The sequence below is a fragment of the Pygocentrus nattereri genome, chromosome 2, assembly GCF_015220715.1.
Source record: "Pygocentrus nattereri isolate fPygNat1 chromosome 2, fPygNat1.pri, whole genome shotgun sequence".
Classification (NCBI taxonomy): domain Eukaryota; kingdom Metazoa; phylum Chordata; class Actinopteri; order Characiformes; family Serrasalmidae; genus Pygocentrus; species Pygocentrus nattereri.
The window spans coordinates 46988355-47015567 of NC_051212.1; the positions used below are offsets into that span (position 1 = coordinate 46988355).

Here is a 27213-nt window from a genome sequence, read left to right on the forward strand (position 1 = left end):
TCCACTTGAAAACACAACATCCTGCTTGATAGTGCAACAAGACTCATGGCCACATGGTGAACAGTTAGATCCCATTGTTTTGACATAAATGTGTCCCAGAGTCTAAAAAATCAGTGTGTAACATTAGAAATTGTCAAAGCTAAAACACATAGTTTCTGTTCTTTTGTGTTTTTCATAAAAAATGAAGATTTTATGTTCAAAACTGTGTTAAATCATGTACTGGCTGGGAGTTTTAAATCTCGCTGAAAATGAGTTAAAATGGTCACTACCGAAAGATTTGGTAAAGTTTTGGTAATGTTATGCTTTTTTGGTAGTGACAAAATGCAATGCTCCATCACTTGTTGTAATAAAATAAACATAATTGAAGTGTAGGCTCAAAAGCCTAAAGTTTAATTACTGTAAAGACCTGCATTCTGACTGTGAACCACTTTGGTCAGCTTTCGGTTTCATTTTCGGCCAAACATTTTCCTTTTGGCCCATCAGTACACAAAACCGTAGATTTGGGCCCTTTAAGGTTCATTCATATGCATACATATTGCCTCTCTCTCTCTCTCTTTCTCTCTCTGCATACTTGTCTCTCGCTCTTACAGGCTCTCCTGCCAAACAAGAATGCCTCGAAAGTCCTCCTGTGTTGATGTTCTGTATAATGGCTGAATATGAGACCATACAGAATGCTTAATTAATTTCACTGAATTGGAATTCCACCAGAGAGAGGTTCGTGAGAACAATTAGAATGGAGAGCAGGATACAGAGAGAGAGAGAGAGAAAGAGAGAGAGAGAGAGAGAGAGAGGAAGGGAGAGAGAGAGAGAGGGAGAGAGAGAGAGAGGAAGGGAGAGAGAGAGAGAGAGAGGAAGGGAGAGAGACAGTCATAATGGGTGATAAGTGCGGCCTGTAAACACGCAGCGAGAGAGAGCGATGACTGTGTGTTCAGGGTGTGAACAGCAGACCTTTGCACGCTAAGAGGAGTGTCTGGAGCTTGATGGAGTAGGAGCGGTCGAGAGAGGCAGGAAGAGAGAGGGAAAGAGGGAGGGAGGCAGGGCAAGAGAGAGCGAGGGACGGACGGAGGGGAGTGAGTGATGGAGTGCTGGAGAGAAGGAGGGAGCGAGGTGATGAGTGTGTGTTCACAGTGTAAGTGACATCTCTCCTCCCCAGACAGATTGTCTCTCTCTGCTTTCTAATGGGATCCTGTTAGAGACCTTTTCTCTCCGTTTACCCCCCTCCCTCCTGTTCACTCTTTCTATCTTTCTCTCCTTTCCTTTCCTTTGTTCTTTTTCTTTCCCTACACAAACTTCCCTGTCCCCAGCACCCATTTATAAATGTGGCTGGATTGCTAGCTTTGCCCTTTCGTGCCCTCGTTCTGCTGAGTCATTTTTAATCATTGACTCTCACTCCTTCACAGCATATAGATTTATCGGAAGTCGCGGGTTTGCAAATACCACAATGGAAGTTTGGGCTTGTGTGTGTGTTTGGTTTCATACGTTTACAAAACGAAAATGAACTGGCTGCATAGGAGACACAGTGGACAACAGGAATAACCTAGCGTTTTTTTAACGTACTCTCTGTCTGCTTCATCTGTGACATATGCTCACTTACCACAGACAGCAATTTTGACACATTCCCCTGTATTTAATAAAAGAATGGAAAACCTGTTGACTTAAAAAACACTTACAATAAAAGCCAGTGGGTATGTGATGAGCAAGTGCCCATTGACTTCCATTGTAAGGGTGCTTTGAGTGAAAGTGCTTCCTGTTCTTTTTAAAGTACAAGGATCATCATCATCATCTTTAACTGCTTAGTCCAGATATGGTGGCAGTAGCAGTTGGGAGAGCAGAGAATCCTAGATGACTCTGTCCCCACAACTTCCTCCAGCTCATTCCGAGGGACCCCGAGCTGCTCCCAGGCCAACTTGGAGATATAAGCCCTCCAGCAGGTCCTAGGATGACCCCAGGTTCTTGTCCTGGTAGGCTGTGCCTGGTAATCCCCCCACCAGAAGGCATCCAGGGGGCATCTTAATCAGACACCAGAACCACCTCAACTGGCCCTTTCTAGCTCAGGGCCTTGCTGTGATGGAAGGGTTTGTGTGGTCTAGGGATCTTCAGAGCTAAGTTGGCTGGAGCAATATGCTCCTGCCAGGGTCTCCAAAAGCAAACAGGCTTGCAGTGAAGACCCAGACTAACTCGATCAAAAATCCTTCATAAATAAAGGACACAAGTGTACCCTGACTTGGAATGGGTAACGAGGACCTAACCCTGGAGCCAGGCCTGGGGTAATGTTCCTCGGCAAGTGCCTGGTGGCTGGGCAGCCCACATGTGGCAGGCACGTCCTTGGCACCATGGATCCCTGCAGCGAAACGTACAAGGATACACAGTGAAATTTTTCTTTTATGGAAATCAAGTATAAATATAAGCTTATTCACCAGATATGTAGCTTTGTAAATCAACCTTTTTCTGGTGCTTAATTCAGGTGGTACTGCATCAATACAGTGATTAATGCCACCTTCTTGTTTCTACACTGTCCATTTTATCAGATTCACTGACCATATAGGTGTTATGTAGGTCTGCATGTACGGATTGTAATCCATCTTTTTCTCTGCTTACTTTGTTAGCCCCTTGTCACTCTGTTCTTCAATGCTCATTCTCATTCTGCTGATGTGGTGGTCGTGTGTTTTGAGTTGATCAGACAGAGCTTTTAAATACCTCTGTGTCACTGCTGGACTGAGAATAATCCACCAATCAAAACTATCCAGCCAACAGCATCCTGTGGGCAGTGTCCTGTGACCACTGATGAAGGACTAGAGGATGGCCAACACAAACTGTGCAGCAATGGATGAGCTACTATGTCTGACTTTACATCTGCAAGGTGGACCAACAAGGTAGAAGTGTCTAATAGAGTGGACAGTATCAGCCTACTCGTACCAACACCCCACCAGGGCATAAAGGGCAAAATTGGGGCATACAGCTATAATTGGTTGGTTTTAAGATTGTAAGAACAGAAGAGTTAAAGTAGCAGTGGGTGCACAAATGTAAAGAGCTGACAAATTAAATGCAGATAGATTTGACGTACATAAATGTCAACATTTATGTTTAAAAAAACATACTTAATGGCCACTTTGCTTGGAAATTGAATGAATGAAAAGCTATATGTAACAACATATGGTTCAGTTGTGATTGCATGTCCTCAGAAGGTACGTATGTATGTCTGTGTGCAGACAGTAAGGGAGATAGGAGGCAACCCCGCTGTCCTCCAATCAGCCAAGTTTAATGCAACTCGTTTTCACCCTGTTCCTCCGTCTGTTCCTCCAACACCAAGGCCAAGCATACCGTGTCCATGGGTGACTCCAGAGAATTCAAAATGTGTGTGTGTGCTACACTACAGGCTGGCAGTGAGAACGGGGGGAATAGCAGCTTGGTAGGAAGTGGCACAAAAGTGGCTCTCACCCACATGGTTCAGTCTCCTAATGAGACAGTCATTTTAAACCCCACTCCCCTCTTCTCACTGCCCCTGCCAACACTAACCATTTACACACTCTCTTGCACACATACACACTGCTGCGGGTCCACTCCCAGACCCCACGCGCCTCCAGAATGTAATCAACGACGGGATACGCTCAGGCTCTTCCTCCGCTTGGCTCCATTAGAAAAGCATTACTGCATTTCCAGCGATTATGATAATGAAAGAACAAAACAATTACGGCTCAGTTATGGGCATCGTTTGTGGCTTTAGGAAAGATTAAAGTTAACATAAAAGGCATGTTATTTAAAAGACATCACCTTTTACTACTAGGCCTAGTTATTAAATCAGTTTTGGCCCTCCTAGCTATGCGCATAAGGCCTATTAGTGTTTATTGGAGTTATAATGACTGCTTATCTATAATTCAGTCAATAAACACATGCAGGCATAACCATAAATGTATAAAGACAAACTTTTGTATGGATCTTTCTCTATGTTTAATGAAGTGTTTGGAGTTACGAAGCTAATGTAGCTAATCAGTATTGTGCAATCAGTATTGTGCAAAAAAAACTGCATGCCGAAATCAATACATACTGACCTCAAACAGACTTGCTTATGTGGTTTCTAACACTTCAAATACTATTATTTACTGTACTGTACCCATGTCAAGTGACGTTTTGTTGATTTTACAAGTGATGTGTAACTTGTAATGCACAGTTTCTGTTTGTTTGCTGAGCTTAAAGCTACACCATGTATGTTTTGGGGATTTAGGGAGTGGAAGTGTGCAATTACATGCACCATGCTTTATCCCCCTTCCCCTAGGAGATGAATCTGTAAATTGCAAGTGGGTTGGGAAAGTATTCAAAAAGAGCTCAGTCAAAACTTATTTAAGGGTAAGTTAATTAGCATCATATCTTCATCAGTATAATGCTATTGTTTATTGTCTGAGTTTTGTTTTCAGCAAATGTATCATTTTCTTTTTCTTAATGAAGCCAACTACCTATTAATCTAAAGGTACGTCTGCAGTATTGCAGCAAACATGTTTTGTACAGCAGCAAGATATGAGTATGTTGGTGCTTCCCAACCTTTTCCAACCTTTGACAGCCCACACAAACAACCACAAAAGCTTTGGTGGCCCACAGAAGATTTGACTGATCTTATCATCTATTCTGGCTCACCTAATGAGAGCTGGTCTTGTTTGGCCACTACCAAGGGCTGGACGTCAGGCTGAAAAGAAGAAAGCTGCAAACTGGCTCAGTTCAGCAGATTTAGATGCATATTCGCTATGTTTAGTCTCCAAGTGATGGTGTAGGTGTAAACTGTTGGGTTTCAAAGCTTCTTTTGAAAACACTTTTGAGTTTACAGCACAGCACAGATCAGCAGCTGCTTTTTTTCTGTTCTCATGCACATGAAGCCCTGTGCATGCTACTCAACAGCATAACAAGCTAATGTTAGCTAATCCTATCGCTCCCACATCACAACCAGAAAAATATAGTTTATGATATAGGCTTGTGGTATCGGTCACAAGTCCTAGAAGTCTATAATTCTAGAGAGTTTAGTGTTTCTGCTCATCAGCAACTCAACACTTCAAGTCATCAACAAATTAAATAGCCTTTCATTATCTGAACTGAGTGAATTAAACTCTGTGGTGTTGTGGCCTTCCAGGACCTGAGCTTTACACAGCTGCACTAAGAATCTGAATTAGAATCACTTTATTGATGAGTGCTGTTGCCTATACAAGTATTTGTCTGGATGAAACTGGTGCTTACATAATTGGACAATAGAGAATACAACAGAGAATACAAATAACCAACAAATTTCCAAACATGCAACCACAGACAGCACCACAAACAAAATAAACAGTTTATGTATAAGGTATTTACAACAATGTAGATCAATAACAATGTTAAGTGAGGCATACACTAACCAAAACAACAGGGTTCCAGTGTTTGGACCCCTAATTACCATTATTACGCTAGACAAGAAATGAGAAGCAAGAATAATAACACAGTATGGGCCTGTGCTTTGTTCACAGGCTGTGGACTACGAGAGCCGCAGTTCATACTCTTTCTCCGTGGAGGTGCTGAACCCCACCGTGGACCCCCGCTTTCTGCGCCGTGGTCCCTTTAAGGACCGTGCCTCTGTTCGAGTTGCAGTGCTGGATGCTGATGAGCCGCCAAGGTTCTCACGAGCCCGCTACCGCATGGACGTGTCTGAGAACTGCCCACCGGCTTGCACTGTGGGCCGGGTCAGTGCCGTGGACCCAGACACTGGACTCAACAACAACATCAGGTAAAGAACTGATGGCTGATTTATATTTCTGCTATGGCTTTCAGTTCAGGCCATATTAACAATATTAACATATTATCATATGCACATTAACATTTTTTGAAGGACCTTTGAACCTTGTACAAGATATTCCAAATTTTTTTCATGTTTTTAAGAGACATTAGCTTTTACCTAACTGTATATAGTTCTTTTATAGTTGTATGTAGCAGTATTATAGTTCTTTCAGTAAAGAGCCCAAGAACTGCCATTACAGTGTTCCATTTCTACAGCTGGCTGAAACGTGGTTAGACTAGTGCTTAACAGTCAATTTGACATATCTAGGACTTCCTGCAGGCTTACAGTGACATTTTTCTCATGTCATTGGTCTCACCTATTGTAATTAAAACCTGATTAGCTCATTAACCTATTATAACCTATTATACTGGCAGTTAATCTAATGTTTAAAGGTCTTCTGTCCAGCTCCTGAAGTCCTAACCAATGAGAGAGCTTGCTTGGCTGCATCTACCATAGATATAAATACTTAGATGTTGTGTTGTCTCTTCTCAATCTAAGGCAATACGTCTGCATGTTTGCCATGTTGGAGAGGTCATGATCTGCTTGTAAACAAACACACATGTATTGAGATATGATATGTGATGAAATCTGCCATACCCATTTTTTACCCATTTTTGTTATAATCACCAGACTTTTTTTATTTCCCCCCCAACTTTCTCACCAATTTATTCACCTCTAACTCCAACCACTAGTTAGGGGTCCCCCAATCACACGATACTACTAGGAGGGTAACGGCTAGCACAGGCTTCTTCTAAGATCTGTGAAGTGCCACCGCATCTTTTCAAATCGAAAGAAAGCGCCAGATCTGTTATGTCAGTTAACAGACGCCTGTGTTGTCTTGCATCGCATTTGGGTGATGGGGTAGCCATCCTACCCACCTAGAGAGCAAGTCCAGTGGTGCTCTCTTGGACTCCAGGTCACAGATGACTGTAGCATCAGCAGGGATCGCAATCTCCTGAAGACAGGGCCAACACTTAAGACAGCTGCACCACTCGGGAGCACCCATCAGACATTTTTCAATGCTGCTGGTTATTTAAATATCCAATTAATATGGCGCTATATTTGTAAGTCACTTGGATTACAAACAGATGGCTATAAATTAGCTGTTTACATTGAGATAAAAAGCTGAGAACCACTATAAGAAGTGTATGAGTGAGTAATATTTACATTTATGTAAATGCTCACAGGTAGTGATGGGATCCCTCTAAGCAAAGGTACAGCAGATCAAATACATCAACATGTTTACGATCATAAAAATCTAGCACAAACAGATATCAGATATAAAGTGTGAAGTCCTAAATCCAACAGTAGAGCTCAATCTGACTCTGTAGAAGGGAACACAAGTGCCAGATTTCTTTCTTTGTATTACTTGCTTCCAAGTACAATCAAGAGTGCCACAAAATAAATGTAAATAATACATTGAAAGCATGGATTTCTGCCATTTTTATCGGTTGCCTTCATTTCTATTTCATAAATGAGGGCATGCTGGTTAGCTGGCTCTCTGGAGCAACAGCAGGAAATGCATTTCATCTGCACCTGGTGTTAAAGACTGATAGCACTGATTTTAGCGCGAATCCCGATAGAAACTGTCACACGTCAGCACCCATCAATGTGTGAATTACTGTCAAATTTCATGCAGATAAACATATATGGCATATAAGACACCCAACACACAGGAAGAAGGTGCTAATCTAAAGTGATGTTTCCAGATTGGATAGTGTAAATACAGTTCACATCAAGTTATAATGGCCTATATGGGTCATGATATGAAATAAGCTTAACACCAGTGTGTTCTGTGCTTCCCAAACTCCAGAGCCATATTTATAAAGAAAGATTGCTACATTCCCCCTTTATATAATCCTGTCCAACCTACTGAGCTATTTCTTAAACTGCAGTCTGGCAGCAACGTTGACCTGCTCAAGATGGTGGTGCTGTTGATGTGCATGGCTGAACCCAACCTGGCGTTTATACATGCATATCTATGGTGTCTACTTACAAACCCTAATGAAATAAATCCTGATTGGACAGTTTTTGAAACCAAACCAATGCTTTAAATACAGCAAGTAAAAGAATGTATTTTATTGATTCATATGACTCATGAGGCTCACTGAGGCTTACACCCCTCTAAAATCTGCAAAAAGAGATCAGCTGAATTGTGGAGTGGATATCCAGTAGAGTTTGGATTGGGTTCAGCCCAAAAACGAGTCCTTCACAACAACAAACACAGTGTTTAGCAGCACTGCCGTGTCTGATCCACTCATACGAGTGCAACACACCACCACTTCAGTGTCACTGCAGTGCTGAGAATGACCCAACTAATAACACCCAAATAATACCTGGTAAAACAGATGGGCCTGCAGTCTGTAAGAGCTACAAAGTGCACTTTCATGATAAGTGGAGCTGGTAAAATGGACACTGTAGCAGACGCCTGTATAAACGTCTTCACACAAATACCTGCACATCTTTACTGATTTGCAGACACAAATGGCTGTTTTGCCCAGAGCAGGACAGACTTGATGTCTGGTGAGGTATGCATGTTTGTCAGTTAGTGATAACTAAATTCAGTGGGCGCAAATCAGTGATGGAAGCACATCATTGCCTGAAGCTGTTGTTGGCTGCAATGCGAATATGCATGAACAGCTCAGCACAAGCAGGTAATACGAGACTGAATCCCAGAGCTGTGCTGATATTATGGGTAATGGTTGAATTGCTATTCTGTTTTTCATGATGATCAAGTGATACTTTGATCTGGTTATCAAAGGAACTTTGATCAGGAGGAACTTGTGGAAAAACGCAACTACTTTGTGGTGGATTTTTAAAATCGTTTTTCATTAGATGGTGAATGCCGAATGCCAAATCTCGTTATAGCATATAACTGTAGTAACTGCCATCCTTGAAATCCTCACCATTCCAAATTAGAGAGTGGACATCTCAAACATAATAAATGACTTGACAGATGAGAGGAACAAGTTAAAAGTGAGTAAGGTAGATATCTTATCTCAGTTTGGCTTAAGGATACAAAAATGGTCTTTAGCATCCATTTTGTGCTGAATAAAGGCTGATTCACTGTTTTCTTTACAATTTTGGACGTCTGCCAAGGTATGTGTTACACTAAGGCTAGCTGGGTTGTATTTATTTATTTATTTTATTTTTTTAGTTATAATTTTTCCATGAAGTTGGGACGTTGTTTAAAACATAAATAAAAACAGAATACGATGATTTGCAAATCCTTTTCAACCTATATTCAATTGAATACACTATAAAGACAAGATATTTAATGTTCAAATGGATAAACTTTATTGTTTTTTGCAAATATTCACTGATTTTGAATTTGATGCCTGCAACACATTCCAAAGAAGTTGGGACAGGGGCAACAAAAGACTGGGAAAGTTGAGGAATGCTCAAAAAACACCTGTTTGGAATATTCCACAGGTGAACAGGTTAATTGGAAACAGGTGAGTGTCATGATTGGGTATAAAGGGAGCATCCCTGAAAGGGTCAGTCGTTCACAAGCAAGGATGGTGTGAGGTTCACCACTTTGTGAACAACTGCGTGAGGAAATAGTCCAACAGTTTAAGAACAACGTTTCTCAATGTGCAATTGCAAGGAGTTTAGGGATTTCATCATCTACAGTCCATAATATCATCAAAAGATTCAGAGAATCTGAAGAAATCTCTGCAAGTAAGCGGCCAGGAGGAAACCAACATTGAATGCCCATGACCTTCGATCCCTCAGGCGGCACTGCATTAAAAACCCACATCATTCTGTAACGGATATTACCACATGGGCTCAGGAACACTTCAGAAAACCACTGTCAGTGAACACAGTTCGTCGCTCCATCTACAAGTGCAAGTTAAAACTCTGCCATGCAAAGCGAAAGCCAGATATCAACAACACCCAGAAACGCCGCCTGCTTCTCTGAGCCCGAGCTCATCTGAGATGGACTGATGCAAAGTGGAAAAAGTGTCCTGTGGTTTTTGGAAATCATGGACGTTATGTCCTCCAGGCCAAAGAGGAAAAGGACTGTCCAGATTGTTATCAGTGCAAAGTTCAAAAGCCAGCATCTCTGATGGTCTGGGGGTGTGTTAGTGTCCATGGCATGGGTAACTTGCACATCTGTGAAGGCACCATTAATGCTGAAAGGTACATACAGGTTTTAGAGCAACATCTGCTGCCATCCAAGCAACGTCTTTTTCAGGGACGTCCTGCTTATTCCAGCAAGACAATGCCAAGCCACATTCTGATACAACAGTGTAGCTTTGTAGTAAAATGCGGGTACTAGACTGGCCTGCCTGCAGTCCAGACCTGTCTCCCATTAAAATGTGTGGCACATTATGAAGTGCGAAATACAACAACGGAGACCCCCGACTGTTGAGCAACTGAAGTTGTACATCAAGCAAGAATGGGAAAGAATTCCACCTACAAAGCTTCAACAATTAGTGTCCTCAGTTCCCAAACGCTTATTGAGTGTTGTTAAAAGGAAAGGTGATGTAACACAGTGGTAAACATGCCCCTGTCCCAACTTCTTTGGAACGTGTTGCAGGCATCAAATTCAAAATGAGTGAATATTTGCAAAAAACAATAAAGTTCATCCATTTGAACATTAAATATCTTGTCTTTGTAGTGGATTCAATTGAATATAGATTGAAAAGGATTTGCAAATCATTGTATTCTGTTTTTATTTATGTTTTACACAACGTCCCAACTTAATTGGAATTGGGGTTGTAGTTGTCTCCAATTCCACCGGCTAGTTAGAACTCCTCCAATCACAAGATGAACTATCAACGTTAGGAGGGCGATGGCTAACACAGGTTTCCTCCGAGATCTGTGAAGCGCCGCTGCATCTTTTCAAACTGCCGCTCATGCAACGTCATTGCTCATTGTTCAGATTGATGGAGAATGTATTGTAGATGGTTCTGTATAGCACCAAAAAGCACTACTGTTACAAGCCAAAGCATCCTTTTTGGTACTATATAGAATCCTTTTGGGTAATAGTGTATTTGTGCGATGCATGCTAAGGGAGCTGATGAGTGTCAAAACTTTTTAACTGCCCCTTTATTGTTTGGCCTTTTTTTAAAAAAAAAAAACAGCTCAGACTTTGAGTTGTGCCAGCACTGGGCTTTGGTCACCCTCTCATCTCTGTTTGCCTCACTTCTTTATTTCCCTTATCCTTTACCTCCAATGTCTGTCCATTGTTTCCCCCTCTATCCTTTTGCTCAGGGTCTCTTATACTGTCTCAACCTCTATCTCTCCTTCCTTCTATCTCAGATACTCCATTGATCCCCAGTCAGATCCAGAGGCTCTGTTCCGCATCGCCCCAGACACTGGACTCATCACTACGGCGACAGAGCTGGACCGCGAACATGAGCAATGGCACAACGTCACCATCATTGCCACTCAGAGAGGTACCCATGGGTCTTCACCACACATATGCAGTACACCTCTGCAATGCAGTACAGTACAGTTGGTGCACAATGAGCAAACCTCTTACAGTCAAGAATGTTGCCTGGATGGCTCATTACCATATCTCTGCAAGGTTAAACAAAGTTACAGCAGTTTTAACACTTATTACATATTCCAGTTTTCTATGCAAGCTAGGAAATCTTGTGAGGATTCCTCTATAGCTCGTATACTCAGCTTAGCATTGAGTAGTTTGATCCTGACCGCATGTGCAGCAAATACAAACGTTTTTGGCTAGGTAGACAGAAATTTATCTTACCTTTCTTAAGGAAAACAAGTCAAATTTATGGTGTTGTAAAATTGCAAAATAAATAAATATTAAATTCTACTGACAAGAGAACTGCAAGCACATTTCTGTGCACTTCTATGCTCTAGTGGAGCATCAAAAGCTATTTGAGTGCTAGTGGTTCCCCCTTGTGGAGAATCTGTACTCTGCCAAACGTGAGTGAGTTTCATGATGTGCTTCAGTCTAGAATTCCCTGGACCTATTTGTCAATTAGTGTTTTCGGTCAGGCTACAAACATGAATTATTAGGCCTGCTAAAATAAATGAATATATATTTAATTCCTTATGATGATGCACATTTGTTGTAACAGTGGCCATTACAGTATCATACCTGTGCATTTAGTGCACGCAACACTGAAAGTGGGAGTAATCATTACATTTGAAGCATTTTTAGAGGCTAGTAGTGTGTAGTTGTGTTTACCGTAGATAGGCGTAAAAATATGATTCATCATGCAGCCCTGCCATTATTTCCAATTGTTTTCCACAATAATCATCACAAATGCTTTGTGCTTGTTGAACAAGCTTTACAGAACATTGGCAAAAAATTAAATCAATCTAATAGCATAATAACCAGGGCTCAGAAACTGTTTGCTCCAAACAGAAACAATATTGTCACATTTCCCATTCGTGATTTCCAACCCCAGCATAATGTTCCTTAGCAGATTAGATTAAAATGAAAAAGCAATTTAATTCCTGTTCCTTTTACACAAACACATGTTTACATGTACATGCAAAATACTGGATAGCATGTTATTTGAACCGTAACAGATAACATTGCCACAAGCATAATCATGCCATAAACATCATAGCAGATATCAATATGCTGTCATGAGGTTTCACAACATATTATGTTCAATAAAACAGCAGCATTAAGTTACCATTACCCTTAATTGTCGTGACAGATGTCATAATGTTTGACGCAATGGTGGCTAACGAGTAAAAATAAGCATGTGACATAGGACAACAATTAACAGTAATCCTAACATGACAGCTTGTGACAGCATTTGGCATCTGCCACGACATGATTATAGCATGATTATGTTAATGCTGAATCTGAGAATTAGTGAATTGCTCCAGTTTTGCTATGAAAAACCCAACACTAATTTAACAGAGGTTGTTATGATCAAAATGCAATGCTACACACCAAATTCCACAAGTCTACACACTCTAGCTGGCTAAATGATTTATTGCATTATGAAACGACACAATAAAATTACATGAGAGTGAAAGCAAAGGCATAGAGCTGTTGTCTGCTTATGTTGTACACTTATAGATTAACAGTACATATGTAGATACCATATAAATCTGATTAACATCAGAGTTATATGGTATCTACATATGTTAATCAGATTTATATGGTATCTATGGTATCTGATGTTTAATGTGATGTTAAGCCCACAACATGTGATAGTTTGGCAGGTAACACATAAATGCTAAGCTGGTGGGCTACACGGAATGAACAACAAAGTCATTATTATTAATTTGAGATAAAGGTCTCTATTCTGGAACAATTAAGGATGGTTTTCAGTTCATACTGTTCATTTCCAGTTTTTGGTTTCACTCCTCGAACCAATTCACAGCCCTGATAATAACTAGCGATCTCTTTTAGGGTCGCTACAAAAGGCAGATTCTCCTGTTTAGAATGCTAGCTGGGCTGAATTGTTGTAGCTAATCGAAACTAGTCAAGATACAACAATTTAATTTTCCAAACATCCGCACTTTCATATGATGCCACCTTTGCCACACGTCAATTTGTCCTGCTAGATCTGCCCCTGTCAACTGTAAGTGCTATTGTGAAGTGGAAGTGTCTAAGAGCAGCAGCAGCAAAGCATTAAACAACACAAACTCACAAGGCTTACTACAGAGTTCTAAACTGCCTCTGGAAGCAACATCAGCACAAGAGCTCTGCATCTGGAGCTTCATTAAATGGGTTTCTATGGCTGAGCAGCTGCACACAAGCCTGAGATCACTATGCACAGTGCCTAGTGTTGACTGGAGGGGTGTAAAGCAAGGCCATAACTGGACTCTGGAGCAGTGGAAATGTGTTCTCTGGAGTGATGACAAAATGGGCCCAGATTCCTATAGAGACACACAAAATCTTGTGGAAGGCCTTCCGGAAGAGTGGAGGCTGTTATAGCCGCAAAGGTGGGCCAACTCCATGTTAGTGCCCATGGTTTTAGAATGTGATGTTCAGCAAGCTCAAGTAGGTGTGATGATCAAGTGTCCACAAAGTTTTGGCCATATAATGCAGCTTGGCTAGTGGTCTACGGATCCAAATATTGCAGTTCAGGTTTATTCTGGCTAGATGGTGGTCTGCAGTCGAGTGACTGGTTTTGGGCCACTGTGCTAGTGCTACAGTGCTAAATATGATTCTGTAAAGGTTATCCAACCTAGCTACAGTTTATTTATGGAGCATATTTGCGGGTGGAGCATGGATAGGTGAATTGTAGTATCATAATCCATCAGGATATATTGAATCATGACACATTTATCATATTTAGCATCATATCATGAGACAGTTGGCATTATTTACTCACGTAAAAATAGCACAACTGGTGTGGAAGGAATCTAAGATATGAAGTATAATATTATGCAGTGTATTCTTGTTAGTACTGGTAATATGTATAGGAAGCCACAGTTGTAAACACTGGGGACTGAGTGCTGCTCTTTTATTCGCCTTTGAAAAAGTTGCATTATACTATTCGACACAGGCTTAATAGCTATTGTAGAAGGAGCTTATTTCCAGCAATGTGGTGCAATGGGCACTAATCCACAACATGATGTTACAGCACCAGCATGTGAGTGAGTGAGTGTGTGCGCGTGCATGTGTGTGTGTGTGTGTGTGTGTGTGTGAAAGCAGTCCAAAAACGTTCATGTGAATACAGTCCAAGCCAGAGCTGAGCGTGTGGGGCTGAATCATAATGAGCGAGAGCGATTGCAGGCGTGCTTTCTCAGGCTCAGTACCAATCCATTAAGTCCATTTCCCCGCTACGACAGCCCCGTACTGTACCAATACACCCTGGTAAAAGCTATTTATTTGCTATGACAAGCCATTAGTCCAGAATGGGATGAGTGATTGAAGTACTGCTGAAGTCTCAGTTTTTAAAAACGTCACTTCAGCCGTGATTATATGGGTTTCCGTCTATGTGCGTTATGTGTGTTTTGAACTTTCCGAGCCTGTAATTTAGTGGGTAGCAAACACATTTCAAGGTACGCACATAGGTATATAGTGCTTATGTTTGTCCAAGCTTACTGGCTCCATGCATGCACTGGAAAGTTCCAGTAAACAGCCTTTGTCTATTCTCACCTCAGACAACCCCAGCCAAGTATCCAGGGTGGTGGTTGCTATCGAGACACTGGATCTGAATGACAATGCCCCGGAACTAGACCGACAGTACAACACGGCCATGTGTGACTCCGCCTCCGCTGGACAGGTGAGGCATCTGCTATATGAATGAGGCCCAAATAATGTTCATACGTGCGCATTTGTTTCTTATGATGGTATTTTTTTCTCTATTTTGTGTTCATAGCCTTCTTTTTCAAAGCACAAAAAATGTTTTAGAGTTTAGCTTATTATCTTTAATATGTTTAAAATGTTTAAACTAATTAAATATTTTTTAAGATGAATACATCATCTGCATCACCTCACCTTAGAGCTACAAACTACACTGATGTCCATGCTTAAAAATCATGTGTAGAGCATGTTAAAGTGATGGACAATGAGAATAAGCCCAGTGCAAAATTTGCAATGAGGTAGGTATACAGTTCTGTTGTGTAACCACTTTCAGGCTGGAATATTAGCTCTTTTTACTTTATTTGTTTTCATATTCAGAAGTTTTACAGCTGGTTTAAAACTTCACAGCACAAACAGATTCTTTATTCCACGTTTTTAATGCTGTATCAAATAAGAGCATCCACAACACACTGTTAGTACAGCACAGGAGCTGCTCAGAAAACACCACACCTGCAAGGTCATGTCATTTTAGTAAATTGTTGTTTTAAATATAATTTAGAATGCTATGAAGAAAAGATACATGCCTAGCACAGCCTGAACTGGAAGTCATTAAATTTCGAGCATATCTGTTCCTGAAAAACACAATGTTTTTTTTTGTTGTTTTTATTTTTTTTTATTTTTTTTATTTCAGCAATTATTTGAAGCTTGTAAAATGGTTCTCGGGTGATGTTTTTCAGTTTTTGTCAGAATTTGAAAATAGAAATAATAGTGTTTATATTGTGTTCAAAAAGATTCATCCAAATTCAAATTGTCATATATTTACAACTGTGAGGCGCCTAGGAACCAATCACATACCAATTGAAAGAGGTGGTCATAGAGTTTCTGACTCACCCGGAGCAGAAAGCGTTCGGTGCTTTCCACTTCAATAAGAGTGAATCTGTCATAACTGTGTGACGTGATTTTCATTTGCAATGAACCTCCAACAGCTCAGAGCGTTGGTGGTTGGTACCAACAGTTCCAAGAACAGACATGCTCAATCGAGTATGGGATGAATTTCACTATGGTGTTGATGTTGTCTGTACAGCTGGAGGAGGTTCATATTGAGTGCTTGTAAGTCACCCTTTAGCCCACACAGTGTGCTCTGGGTTAAATACAAGGCTAATAAAAATCAGTCAATAAAATTGCTGCCCATTTGACCTACAGCAGTTTTGCCTGCTCATTCAAGCTGAAGTCATAAGGAATGTTGTTGCTGCTTTTTGAAAGAGGCAAAATGCAAGGCAGCCAATCAGAATATAGGTTTTTTACATACACTGAACAGGCATAACAGCTGCGCTTACTATATGGTGCACTTTGTAGTTCTACAGTTACAGACTGTAGTCCATCTGTTTCTCTGATACTTTGTTAGCCCCCTTTTACCCTGTTCTTCAGTGGTCAGGACTCTCATGGACCCTCACAGAGCAGGTAGTATTTGGGAGGTGGATTATTCTGAGCACTGCAGTAACACTGACGTGGTGGTGCTATGTTAGAGTGCATTGTGCTGGTATGAGTGGATCAGACACAGCAGTGCTTCTGGAGTTTTTAAACACTGTGTCCAGTCACTGTCCACTCTATTGAACACTCCTACCTTGTCAGTCCACACTGTAGATGTAAAGTCAGAGATGATAGCTCATCTGCTGCTGCACAGTTTGGTCATCCTCCAGTCCTTCATCAGTGGTCACAGAACGCTGCCTACAGGACGCTGTTGGCTGGATATATTTGGTTGGTGGACTATTCTCAGTCCAGCAGTGACACTGAGGTGTTTAAAAACTCTGTGTCTGATCGACTACCAGCACAACACACAAACGCCCCATGTCCACATCATTACTGTAGTGCTGAGAATAATCCACCATCCTGCTCTGTGAGGTTCCATGGGGGTCCTGACCACTGAAGAAAAGGTGAAAGGGGGCTAACAAAGTATCAGAGAAACAGATGGACTACAGTCTGTAACTGTAGAACTACAAAGTGGAAGTATATAGTAAGTGGAGCTGATAAAATGGACAATGAGTGTAGAAACAAGGGGGTGGTCATAAAAAAAGCAAAAATAGCCTGCTTAATTCTCAAAAAGTCAAAAAAGAGAGGTTGGAAAATTGTGAAAAGAGAAATTTGGGCTGTTTTTGGTACAGAAAACCATGCAAACACAAGTGTTGTACTTCAATGGGGAAAAATATAAGAAAAAGCTTATGGGCCTTGTTAATCTTTATGTAATGTCTAATAAAATGCACAAAGGAACACCACAATAGTGTTTTTTTGGTTAGTCTGTTGTTGTTTGTTTGCTTTTATGAAAGCCCTAGACTTCTTTAAACACAGTAATGCATGCTCTTTGTGTTACTAATGCCCTCCATGGCTAAAACTCCTCTGGTGTATGTAATCATCTGTTTGCATACTTGCATAATTGTAGCTGAACACTGAAACGTATACCATGTTTGCCAAAGCCTGGGGCTAAATCTTTACCCCAGACTGGCTCCATTACACAGCGTCACAATCCTTTAACATCTCTAACGTACATACCGTACACCTACAGCAGAACGCCTCTTCATCTTTTGATGCTCATCTTCTCTCCTACTTTTTTTAATCCACATATCATTTGAACGTCTATATCAGTGTTTGTTTCTGTTTCGCTGCCTGTCTCATATTATTTTCCCACTTCTTTATTTTTAATTGGGTCTCCATGTCCATCTGCTCAGCTGCCTGAGCACGTGTCTCATCTCCAGCATTTAGTTCGCTCACGCCTGACTGAGATACTCCACATAGCTCGCTCAGCGTTTGTGTAACTGTCTGTAGCAGGAGCCAGTCCTGGCTGGGAAGTTGCATGGCCTTGAAGATGTAGTGAATCGCTAATATGACTTGACAGTGTCTTAATCTCCACGTGTTACAAAATCTCAAAGAACCAGCGCCGGCATAACTGTCCTACTAGCTGCCCATATTGCGCAATTCATGTTTTTCTTTTAACTGGGTCCCCGAGCTGCTCGGAAAGATCCTTGAAACAAGCCTGGAACTGTACGATTATTTCTAGACTAAGTGAGTCTCCTGGGTCAGATCTGGGAGTTTTCCGAGCACATGCTAAAACCTGTTTCTGCGCATTGGTGTTCCCCAAGGCTCAATACTGGGGTCAGAGTTAATTATCATTTGTGTTCATGCTTTACATTAATCAGCCTCTCGTTACCTGTTTGCGGGGCTGGGGGCCGGTAAGCTTAATACAGATGTCTGGCATTTTGTGGAAACTAATCCCACTCCACTTTCTTTTTTTTTTTCTTTTTTTTCTTTTTCTTTTTCTACTTGCTCTTCCATTTTTGGCTCTCCCCTCTTTTCCTCTCTCACTGCTTCTCCTTCTATCTCTTTCTCTCAGGTGGTGCAGGTGTTGAGAGCGATTGATAGAGACGAGGGAGGCAATGACAGCACCGTCCATTTCAACATTCCTCCAGAGTCCAGCACCGCACTCAACTTCAGCATCAGAGAGAGTGGAGGTGTGCATTGTCTGTCTCTCTCTCTCTCTCTCTCTCTCTCTCTCTCTCTCTCTCTCTCTCTCTCTCTCTCTCTCTCCCTCTCCCACTTCTTCTTTTGATCCCTTCTGCCGATTCTCTCCCTCTCTCTTCACTCTCTCTAACTTTCTCTTTCTCCCTCATCACTTCTCTCTACATCTCTCTCGCTCTTCTGTTTTATCTGTCTCCCACCGCCTCACTCTCTCTCCCTCTGTGCTTCCGCTTCCACCTTCATCATCTCTGTCTATGCGACGGCATTGTACGGCTCCTTTGTGCACCGCTCCTTTTGTTTTCCCCCATTGTTTGCCTTCGCCTCTCTCCGCCACATCCATCTTCTCCCCTGCGCTCAGAAAGAATGCACTCTGGCATCCCCCCCCCCCCCCCCCCCCCCCCCCCCCCCCCCCCCCCCCCCCCCCCCCCCCCCCCCCCCCCCCCCCCCCCCCCCCCCCCCCCGTGTTTGGACTCAGTGGTCTGTACAAATGTCGTAGCAGCGAGGCAATGGAATTAAAGCGCACTCAATTGATTTCAATTGAATTAAACGTCTATCCGGCTCCATTTGATCTAAAAGCCCCTCTTTTCTAACCTTCTATCTCTCCATTTCTCCATTACTCTCCAGGCCCCACCGCAAGCCTGGTGCTGGCCTCGCCCTTGCAGTCGCTCTCCCGCTCCTCCTCTTCCTCCTCCTCCCTCACCCTCCACGTCCCGCTGATCCTGAGGGATGGCTCCTCGGGGCTGACCAGCACCGGGACGGTCACCGTGTCCGTCTGTCCCTGTCTGAAAGGAGGGGCGCGGGCCGGGGAGAAGGAGAAACAGAGCGACGCAGAATGGGAGAGGGAGACGGTATGTCTGCCCCAACACTCTTCACTGCCCTCCCCTGGACTCAGCACTGCTGCCCTGCTGGCTATTTTAGCCTGCGTGGCCACACTTTTGGGTAAGATGGTCTGCACAGATGCATATGGAGTTGCATAGTTGGTAAAATATAGTGGGTAACTCCTCTGCCAGCCATGTTGTAGCAGCCTACACTATACCTATTCCAGTTTCTGCCTTGGGCAAGACTCCTAACACTACCTTCACGTACCAAGGTAAATTAATCAAATTGGACAAGAGCGTCTGCTAAACGCCATAAATGTTAATACAACCCCAATTCCAATGAACTTGGGACATCGTGTAAAACATAAAATATAAAAATAGAATATGATGATTTGCAAATCCTTTTCAACCTATATTCAATTGAATACACTACAAAGACAAGATATTTAATGTTCAAATGGATAAACTTTATTGTTTTTTGCAAATATTCACTGATTTTGAATTTAGTATCTGCAACACGTTCCAAAGAAGTTGGGACAGAGGCAACAAAAGACTGGGAAAATTGAGGAATGCTCAAAAAACACCTGTTTGGAATATTCCACAGGTGGACAGGTTAACTGGAAACAGGTGTTATGATTGGGTATAAAGGGAGCATCCCTGAATGGCTCAGACGTTCACAAGCAAGGATGGGGCGAGGTTCACCACTTTGTGAACAACTGCGTGAGCAAATAGTCCAACAGTTTAAGAACAATGTTTCTCAACGTGCAATTGCAAGGAATTTAGGGATTTCATCATCTACAGTCCATAATATCATCAAAAGATTCAGAGAATCTGGAGAAATCTCTGCAATTAAGCAGCAAGGCAGAAAACCAACATTGAATGCCTGTGACCTTTGATCCCTCAGGCGGGACTGCATTAAAAACCCACATAATTCTGTAATAGATATTACCACATGGGCTCAGGAACACTTCAGAAAACCACTGTCAGTGACACAGTTCGTCGCTCCATCTACAAGTGCAAGTTAAAACTCTGCCATGCAAAGTGAAAGCCAGATATCAACAACACCCAGAAACGCCGCCGGCTTCTCTGGGCCTGAGTTCATCTGAAATGGACTGACGCAAAGTGGAAAAGTGTCCTGTGGTCTGACGAGTCCACATTTCAAATTGTTTTTGGAAACCATGGACCTCGTGTCCTCCGGGCCAAGGAGGAAAAGGACTCTCCAGATTATCATCAGCGCAAAGTTCAAAAGCCAGCATCTCTGATGGTCTGGGGGTGTGTTAGTGCCCATGGCATGGGTAACTTGCACATCTGTGAAGGCACCATTAACGCTGAAAGGTACTTACAGGTTTTGGAGCAACATATGCTGCCATCCAAGCAACGTCTTTTTCAGGGACGTCCTGCTTATTTCAGCAAGACAACGCCAAGCCACATTCTGCACGTGTTACAACAGCGTGGCTTCATAGTAAAAGAGTGTGGGTACTAGACTGGCCTGCCTGCAGTCCAGACCTGTCTCCCATTGAAAATGTGCAATGCATTATGAAGCGCAAAATACGACAACGGAGACCCCCGACTGTTGAGCAACTGAAGTTGTACATCAAGCAAGAATGGGAAAGAATTCCACCGACAAAGCTTCAACAATTAGTGTCCTCAGTTCCCAAACGCTTATTGATTGTTGTTAAAAGGAAAGGTGATGTAACACAGTGGTAAACATGCCAACTTCTCTGGAACGTGTTGCAGGCATCAAATTCAAAATTAGTGAATATTTGCAAAAAACAATAAAGTTTATCCGTTTGAACATTAAATATCTTGTCTTTGTAGTGTATTCAATTGAATATAGGTTGAAAAAGATTTGCAAATCATTGTATTCTGTTTTTATTTATGTTTTAAACAACGTCCCAACTTTATTGGAATTGAGGTTAGGGTTAGGGTTAAGAAGCCTTCATGCCTGTCCTTAATGGGCCATTGCATCCTAAAGCAATCATGTAGCATGATATTTATGTTATGAAATACTCTGTAGCATTGCACCCCTTAGCCTTTTTGGTTTGATGGAATTCAATTTTTCAAATTATTGTTTTCTTTTTTTTGTGTGTGTTTTCGTCTAATAATGTTTTCTTAATTCAAAACTCAGCAGCTATGATATGATATGATTTTTATTTATGTTTGTTATTTTATAGCAGTAGAGTAAAATAAAGAGAACCCAATAAAAAAATTACCAACTATAACTGGACAGTGTCACTAACACTGGACAGTAATTATTCTTTTGCCACATAGTGTTGATAGGAATGCAAGGGCCACTATTAGGTCATCACCATTCTATTGAATTAGTTCAAAATGGGATCCCAGAGTAAAAAACTTGTTAATGTTAAAACCCTGGATGTTTACAAAAAATATGTTATGATTTATTTAAACCCAAGGCATTAGTAGAGATAATAATCAGCTATATATATTTAAAATCATCATTTATAGGGTACGTTCTATTGGGAGATGGTGCTTCCCAACCGTAAACCCTAAATTTCAACATATTTTAAAATGTTTTTTTTTTTCCTAGAATGATTTTCTAATTTTCAAAGCTGAAATTCTTTGATTTATTAAGAGCTATTTAATTTTAGACAATGTCCAAAAAAAATGCAGTCCCACATTTTGCATGTCATTACCGAAACACAGAGTTTTAGTTCATAGGCAGAGCCTTATTTCAGCCACTTCCCTGAATTTTATAGTGAAGTGAGACTGCATCCCTGTCCCTCATGACCACATGGTGAGCAATTAGATTTCATTGTTTTGAAGTAAATGTGTCCCAGTGTCTGCCAATCAGTGTGGAACATTAAGAACTGTCAATACTGAAACATTTAAATGAATTACGTGAACTTTTTGTGTTTTAATGATAAATATTGTAAAGCCGTGTACTGAATTCTGCTTGAAATGAGCTAAAATTGTCTGTTCCGAAACAGTCACTACCGAAACACTGATAAAGTTTTGGTACTGACAAAATGGCACATTCAGACATTTATTTTAATAAAGTAAACATAATTAAGACGTAGAGGCACTAAAAGCAGAAGTGTTTTAGTCTAAAGTCCAAATCAGTTAAAAGTCTGAATTGAGTTTTCATCTCTGACTTTGAACCACTTTGATCGAATGAGCCCGTAAACAAATGCAATGATTAACCACGCAGTCAATGGAGCTTTCAGCGTGGATTACTTTCACATCTGACATGAATTTTTTCTTAAAAAGCAAATCCCTGTTAATTGTTCTTCAGTAAAGCGATTAAGCGACATCACAGCAGCGCAAGGAGGTGGTGCTTTTTAGTTTGGCATGTTTTCAGCATGTCACTAATGAGAAATTGTGCCATTCGTGTAACGCATTGCACGATACTCTCAATATTTTATGACTGCTTGAAGATCTGGCACGAAAAGCTTCTCCATAGCTGAGAAGGATCATGTTTGTAATTACTAGTCGTTTGTCTCTGTGAGTGTCTGTCTGTATGCCACGTCATCTAATGTGCCTATTGAATCTCTGTCTCTCTGGAGCACCCTGCAATTTTATTGCACAAATCTGTCATCTACTACAAACAATAAGTCTTTCCTTTTATAAATGACTCTCGCTGGTTCACACTCTGTCTTTCTTTGCATCCCCCCCGCTCTCTCCCACTCCCTCTAGCTGTCAGTGCTCTCTCTCTGTCCCTGCGCCGCCAAAAAAGGGACTCCCTCTCTCCTCTGGAGGAAGACGATGTCAGGGAGAACATCATAACGTACGATGATGAGGGAGGTGGCGAGGCAGACACGGCTGCGTTCGACATCACAGCACTCCAGAGCGCCCCCCACAGCGCGCACAGGGGGTACCGCACTCTGGACAGCAGAAATATGTGAGTGGGCCTGGGTTCAATTCATGCTGACAGACTAGACAAGCACACCATACATGCTTTTTATCTCCTCTCAGAGGGAAGTGTTGCGCTGCTAAATATGCTAACAAGGTGACAGGAACGCTAGTGACCTTTCCATACACAAATTTGCAGCAGTGGTTGCGAGCTTGGACAGGCTTCGCCGAACACTGGCAGAAATCCCATTTAACGTGAGAAATATTAATGTAGTTTTGCCAATGTGCATGAATTTAGAATGCGTTGATATGCTAAGCACTGGTTCCCATTGTTTTATTAGGCTTATTTTTCAACATTTTTGCATAATTACATGGTTAACATGTAAGCAAACTCATTCAGAGTGGTTTGATATATCTAGATTTGTTCACAGTGGTGGCAATAGGAACCAGATGTCTGCCTCTGAAAGCTATTTCACAGAAAGTGTGTTTACATAAACTTAATAATGTGATTATAATTGTATTTTGGTGTAAACAGCATACTCTGATTTCTTGGATTGGATTAAGGCCCAGAAGTCAGATTAAGTAATATGATTAACAGAGCTGGATTTCAGCTCAGTGATTCATCTTCTTCAGCACACGTATACACTTACTCTGATTTCTTTCATTTTTCTGAGTCTGCGTGGGAAAACCAAACTGCTGTCCCAGAAACAGCAAGCACGTTTTAAAGGCTTATTTTTTTAACATTTTTGCATAATTACATGGTCAAGATGTAAGCAAAGTCATTCAGAGCGGTTTAATATATGTAGATTTGTTCACAGTGGTGGAGATAGGAACCAGACGTCTGCCTCTAAGCTATTTCACAGAAATATAACAGTGAGTGTGTTTACTTGAACTTAATAGTCTGATTATAATTGTATTTCAGTGTGAACGGCATACTCTGATTTCTTGGATTAGATTAAGGCCTAGAAGTCAGATTAAGTAATCTGATTAACAGAGCTGGATTTGAGCTCAGTAATTCATCTTTTTCAATGCATACACTTTTTCCATCCATCCATCCATCCATCCATCCATCCATCCATCCATCATCTTCCGCTTCTCCGGGGTTCGGGTCGCGGGGGCAGCATCCTGAGCAATGAGGCCCAGACCTCCCTTTCCCCAGCCACTTCCACTAGCTCCCTGGGAGGGATTCCGAGGCGCTCCCAGTCCAGCTGGGCGATATAGTCACACCAGCGTGTCCTGGGTCTTTCCCGGGGTCTCCTCCCCGGTGGACTTGCCTGTGACACCTCCCGAGGGAGGTGTCCAGGAGGCATCCTAACCAGATGCCCGAACCACCTCAGCTGGCTCCTCTCAACGTGAAGAAGCAGCGGCTCTACTCCGAGTCCCTCCTGGATGACCGAACTTCTCACCCTATCTCTAAGGGAGAGTCCAGACACCCTGCGGAGGAAACTCATTTCGGCCGCTTGTATTCGCGATCTCGTTCTTTCGGTCATTACCCAAAGCTCATGACCATAGGTGAGGGTGGGAATGTAGATCGACCAGTAAATCGAGAGCCTTGCCTTATGGCTCAGCTCTTTCTTTACCACAACAGACCGGTAAAGAGCCCGCATCACTGCTGACCCAGCACCAATCTGCCTGTCAATCTCCCGCTCCCTTGTACCATCACTCGTGAACAAGACCCAGAGATACTTGAACTCCTCCACTTGAGGCAAGAGCTCATCCCCGACCCAGAGAGGGCTCTCCACCCTTGTCCGAAGGCGTGGGCCTTGGCGTTCTGATCCTCGGTTGCTGAAACTGGCTTTTGGAACTTTTGGAACATACACTTTTTTTGCAGTGTATACACTTACTCTGATTTCTTTCATTTTTCTCAGTCTGCGTGGGAAAAACAAACTGCTGTCCCAGAAACAGCAAGCATGATTTAAGGGCTTATTTTTCAGTTTTTGCTTAATTACATGATTAAGTGTAAGCAAAGTCATCTTAACTAGAGTTTGATGTGGTTAGATTTGTTCACAGTGGTGATGATAGGAACCAGATGTCTGCCGCTAAAAGATATCTCACAGAAAGCTGTTACATGAAATGATTATGAATAGGGTTAGATGGGTCTTTTTTCATAACAGCAAGCCAGATAATAGATTATTGTTGAGAAGTGGATGTTGTGAGGCATGTAAAAGCCACTAGGATGCTTTTTTGCCATCTTATCTTGTGTTATTTCAGAATTAAAAATTGATTCAAATCTGAGGGAATGAAGTCGAGCAGCTGGTAATAAAGGGACAAAAGGCAGGCTTAACGCTAGCTTAGCAGTCAAGACTGAGTGTTTGGGTCTGCAACTGATCATAATTGTATTTCGTTGTAAACAGCATGCTCTGATTTCTTAAATTGGATTAAGGCCTAGAAATCCAATGAACAAATCTGATTAACAGAGCTGGATTTTAGCTCAGTAATCTGGTTTTTTAGGGCATACAATACCCTTACTCTGATTTCTTTCGTTTTTTCTCAGTCTGCACATGTGATAAAACAGACCGCTGTCCCAGAAACAGCAAGCAGTGTGTTTAACACAGCATCCATGAGATGGCAACAAACCTCAGTGCTGAAACCAACTACATGCTTGACAGTATGAAGGATTTAAATATTCTTCATTTTCCAGATCAGGGGTGTCCAATCTTATCCAGAAAGGGCTGGGGTGTCTCTGGGATTTTCATTCCAATAAAGCAGGAGATCACCTGATTGGCAGTTAGAGGACTCAAACCAACTTAGTAAACAGGGGGAATCAGGGGTGCTCCAGCTTGTTTGAGGGGAAATCCTTTGTGGATAAAACTGGACAATGCTATTCTAGATGATATATATTCATGTCTTCTAGTAAAGTACTTCAATATTTAAAAAAAATACTCGCATGACGCTGAGTTTTACAATACGTTTACGTCACGTCTTCACCTGTGAGTTTATTGTCGGGATGCAATTAGGACGAACTGTCATTAGTCTGCGCTGCTGAAACAGATGTAGGTGATAAAAACAAATATCTCAGAGAGCGAAAGTTGAGTGGAGTTACTGGTTCTGGAGTGACAGAAAGCCAAAACCTGGCCTGCAGGGTTTGGGACTTTAGTTTTTTGGCTAAGCTAAGGATTAGTTAGCTGGATAAATGTGCCACACCACAGCACAGGCGTTGTTTCCAGCTAACTAATGCTGAAATGACACCCGTTTAGAGGACATCAGAAAGCAGAAAGTCAAGTGACTGGTGTAGGAGTGAAAGCTGACATTTTGCATGTTCTGGAGTGTAGCACTCTTAGCTGCTACTGAGCTATCGTGCTTAGTCTTTCTGGTTTTTCCTGGCTCTAATTTGTCCCCTCTTTCTATCAGCACCACCTATTTGAGCTTCCACACCACCAATCAGTGAGCCCTCTGAAATATAAATGTATAGAATTTGGCAGTAGAAATTTGTTTCTACTTTGTTTTCATTCTCTTTCTTTCTGACTTTATTACCGTTATACCTCCCAACCCTACTTATGATCGCTGCCTGATATTTGAGACATTGTTTTATGACAGTTTTGGCATTAAACATATTTTTAAAGGTATTTTTTTCAGGTTTAACTCCATTTTACCATTATCTGCATTTCTTTATCATTACATTACATGGGTTCAACAGTGGTTTTATATAGTAAATAATATGGCTATATACCTGGTTTCTATAGTCACAACTGTAAACAGGGGTAGATCATTTTATTCTCCAATGTACTCTCACATCTCACATCAAAACACTGTGAATGACTCTTTACATCTCAGTGGATGAACTATACAGAACTATCTAGAACATTTCTGTTAAAAAATGGATAGAATTCCCTATTGGCATTGCTTGCTAGCTAGGTTGACGTCATAGCTGACACCACTAGCTACCTTAGTATGACTGAAATTGCTTTAATGGATTTGATGACAACTTTTTCCGTCCTGTTTGCTGTAAACAGAGCTGACAAAAACAAGTGTAGCATACTACATTCAAGTCACGCTACTCACTGATGGATAGAGACAAACAGAGCTTAGCTGTCATTAAAAAATGATAAGCCACAAATATATAATATAATAATATCTCTATA

General features: G+C 41.6%; 1 protein-coding gene across 6 annotated transcripts in view; it reads left to right on the top strand.

Moving 5' to 3' along the window:
- The window catches only part of LOC108442582, a 298955-nt gene that overhangs the window by 261567 nt on the left and 10175 nt on the right, over positions 1-27213 (top strand). For all 6 annotated transcript variants that reach the window (XM_037531975.1, XM_037531973.1, XM_037531982.1 and 3 more), the window contains exons 7-12: positions 5487-5743; positions 11063-11199; positions 14852-14973; positions 18379-18496; positions 19128-19442; positions 22976-23180. In XM_037531975.1, coding sequence (XP_037387872.1) covers positions 5487-5743; positions 11063-11199; positions 14852-14973; positions 18379-18496; positions 19128-19442; positions 22976-23180 — 1154 coding nt within the window. The remainder of the gene's footprint in view (positions 1-5486; positions 5744-11062; positions 11200-14851; positions 14974-18378; positions 18497-19127; positions 19443-22975; positions 23181-27213) is intronic.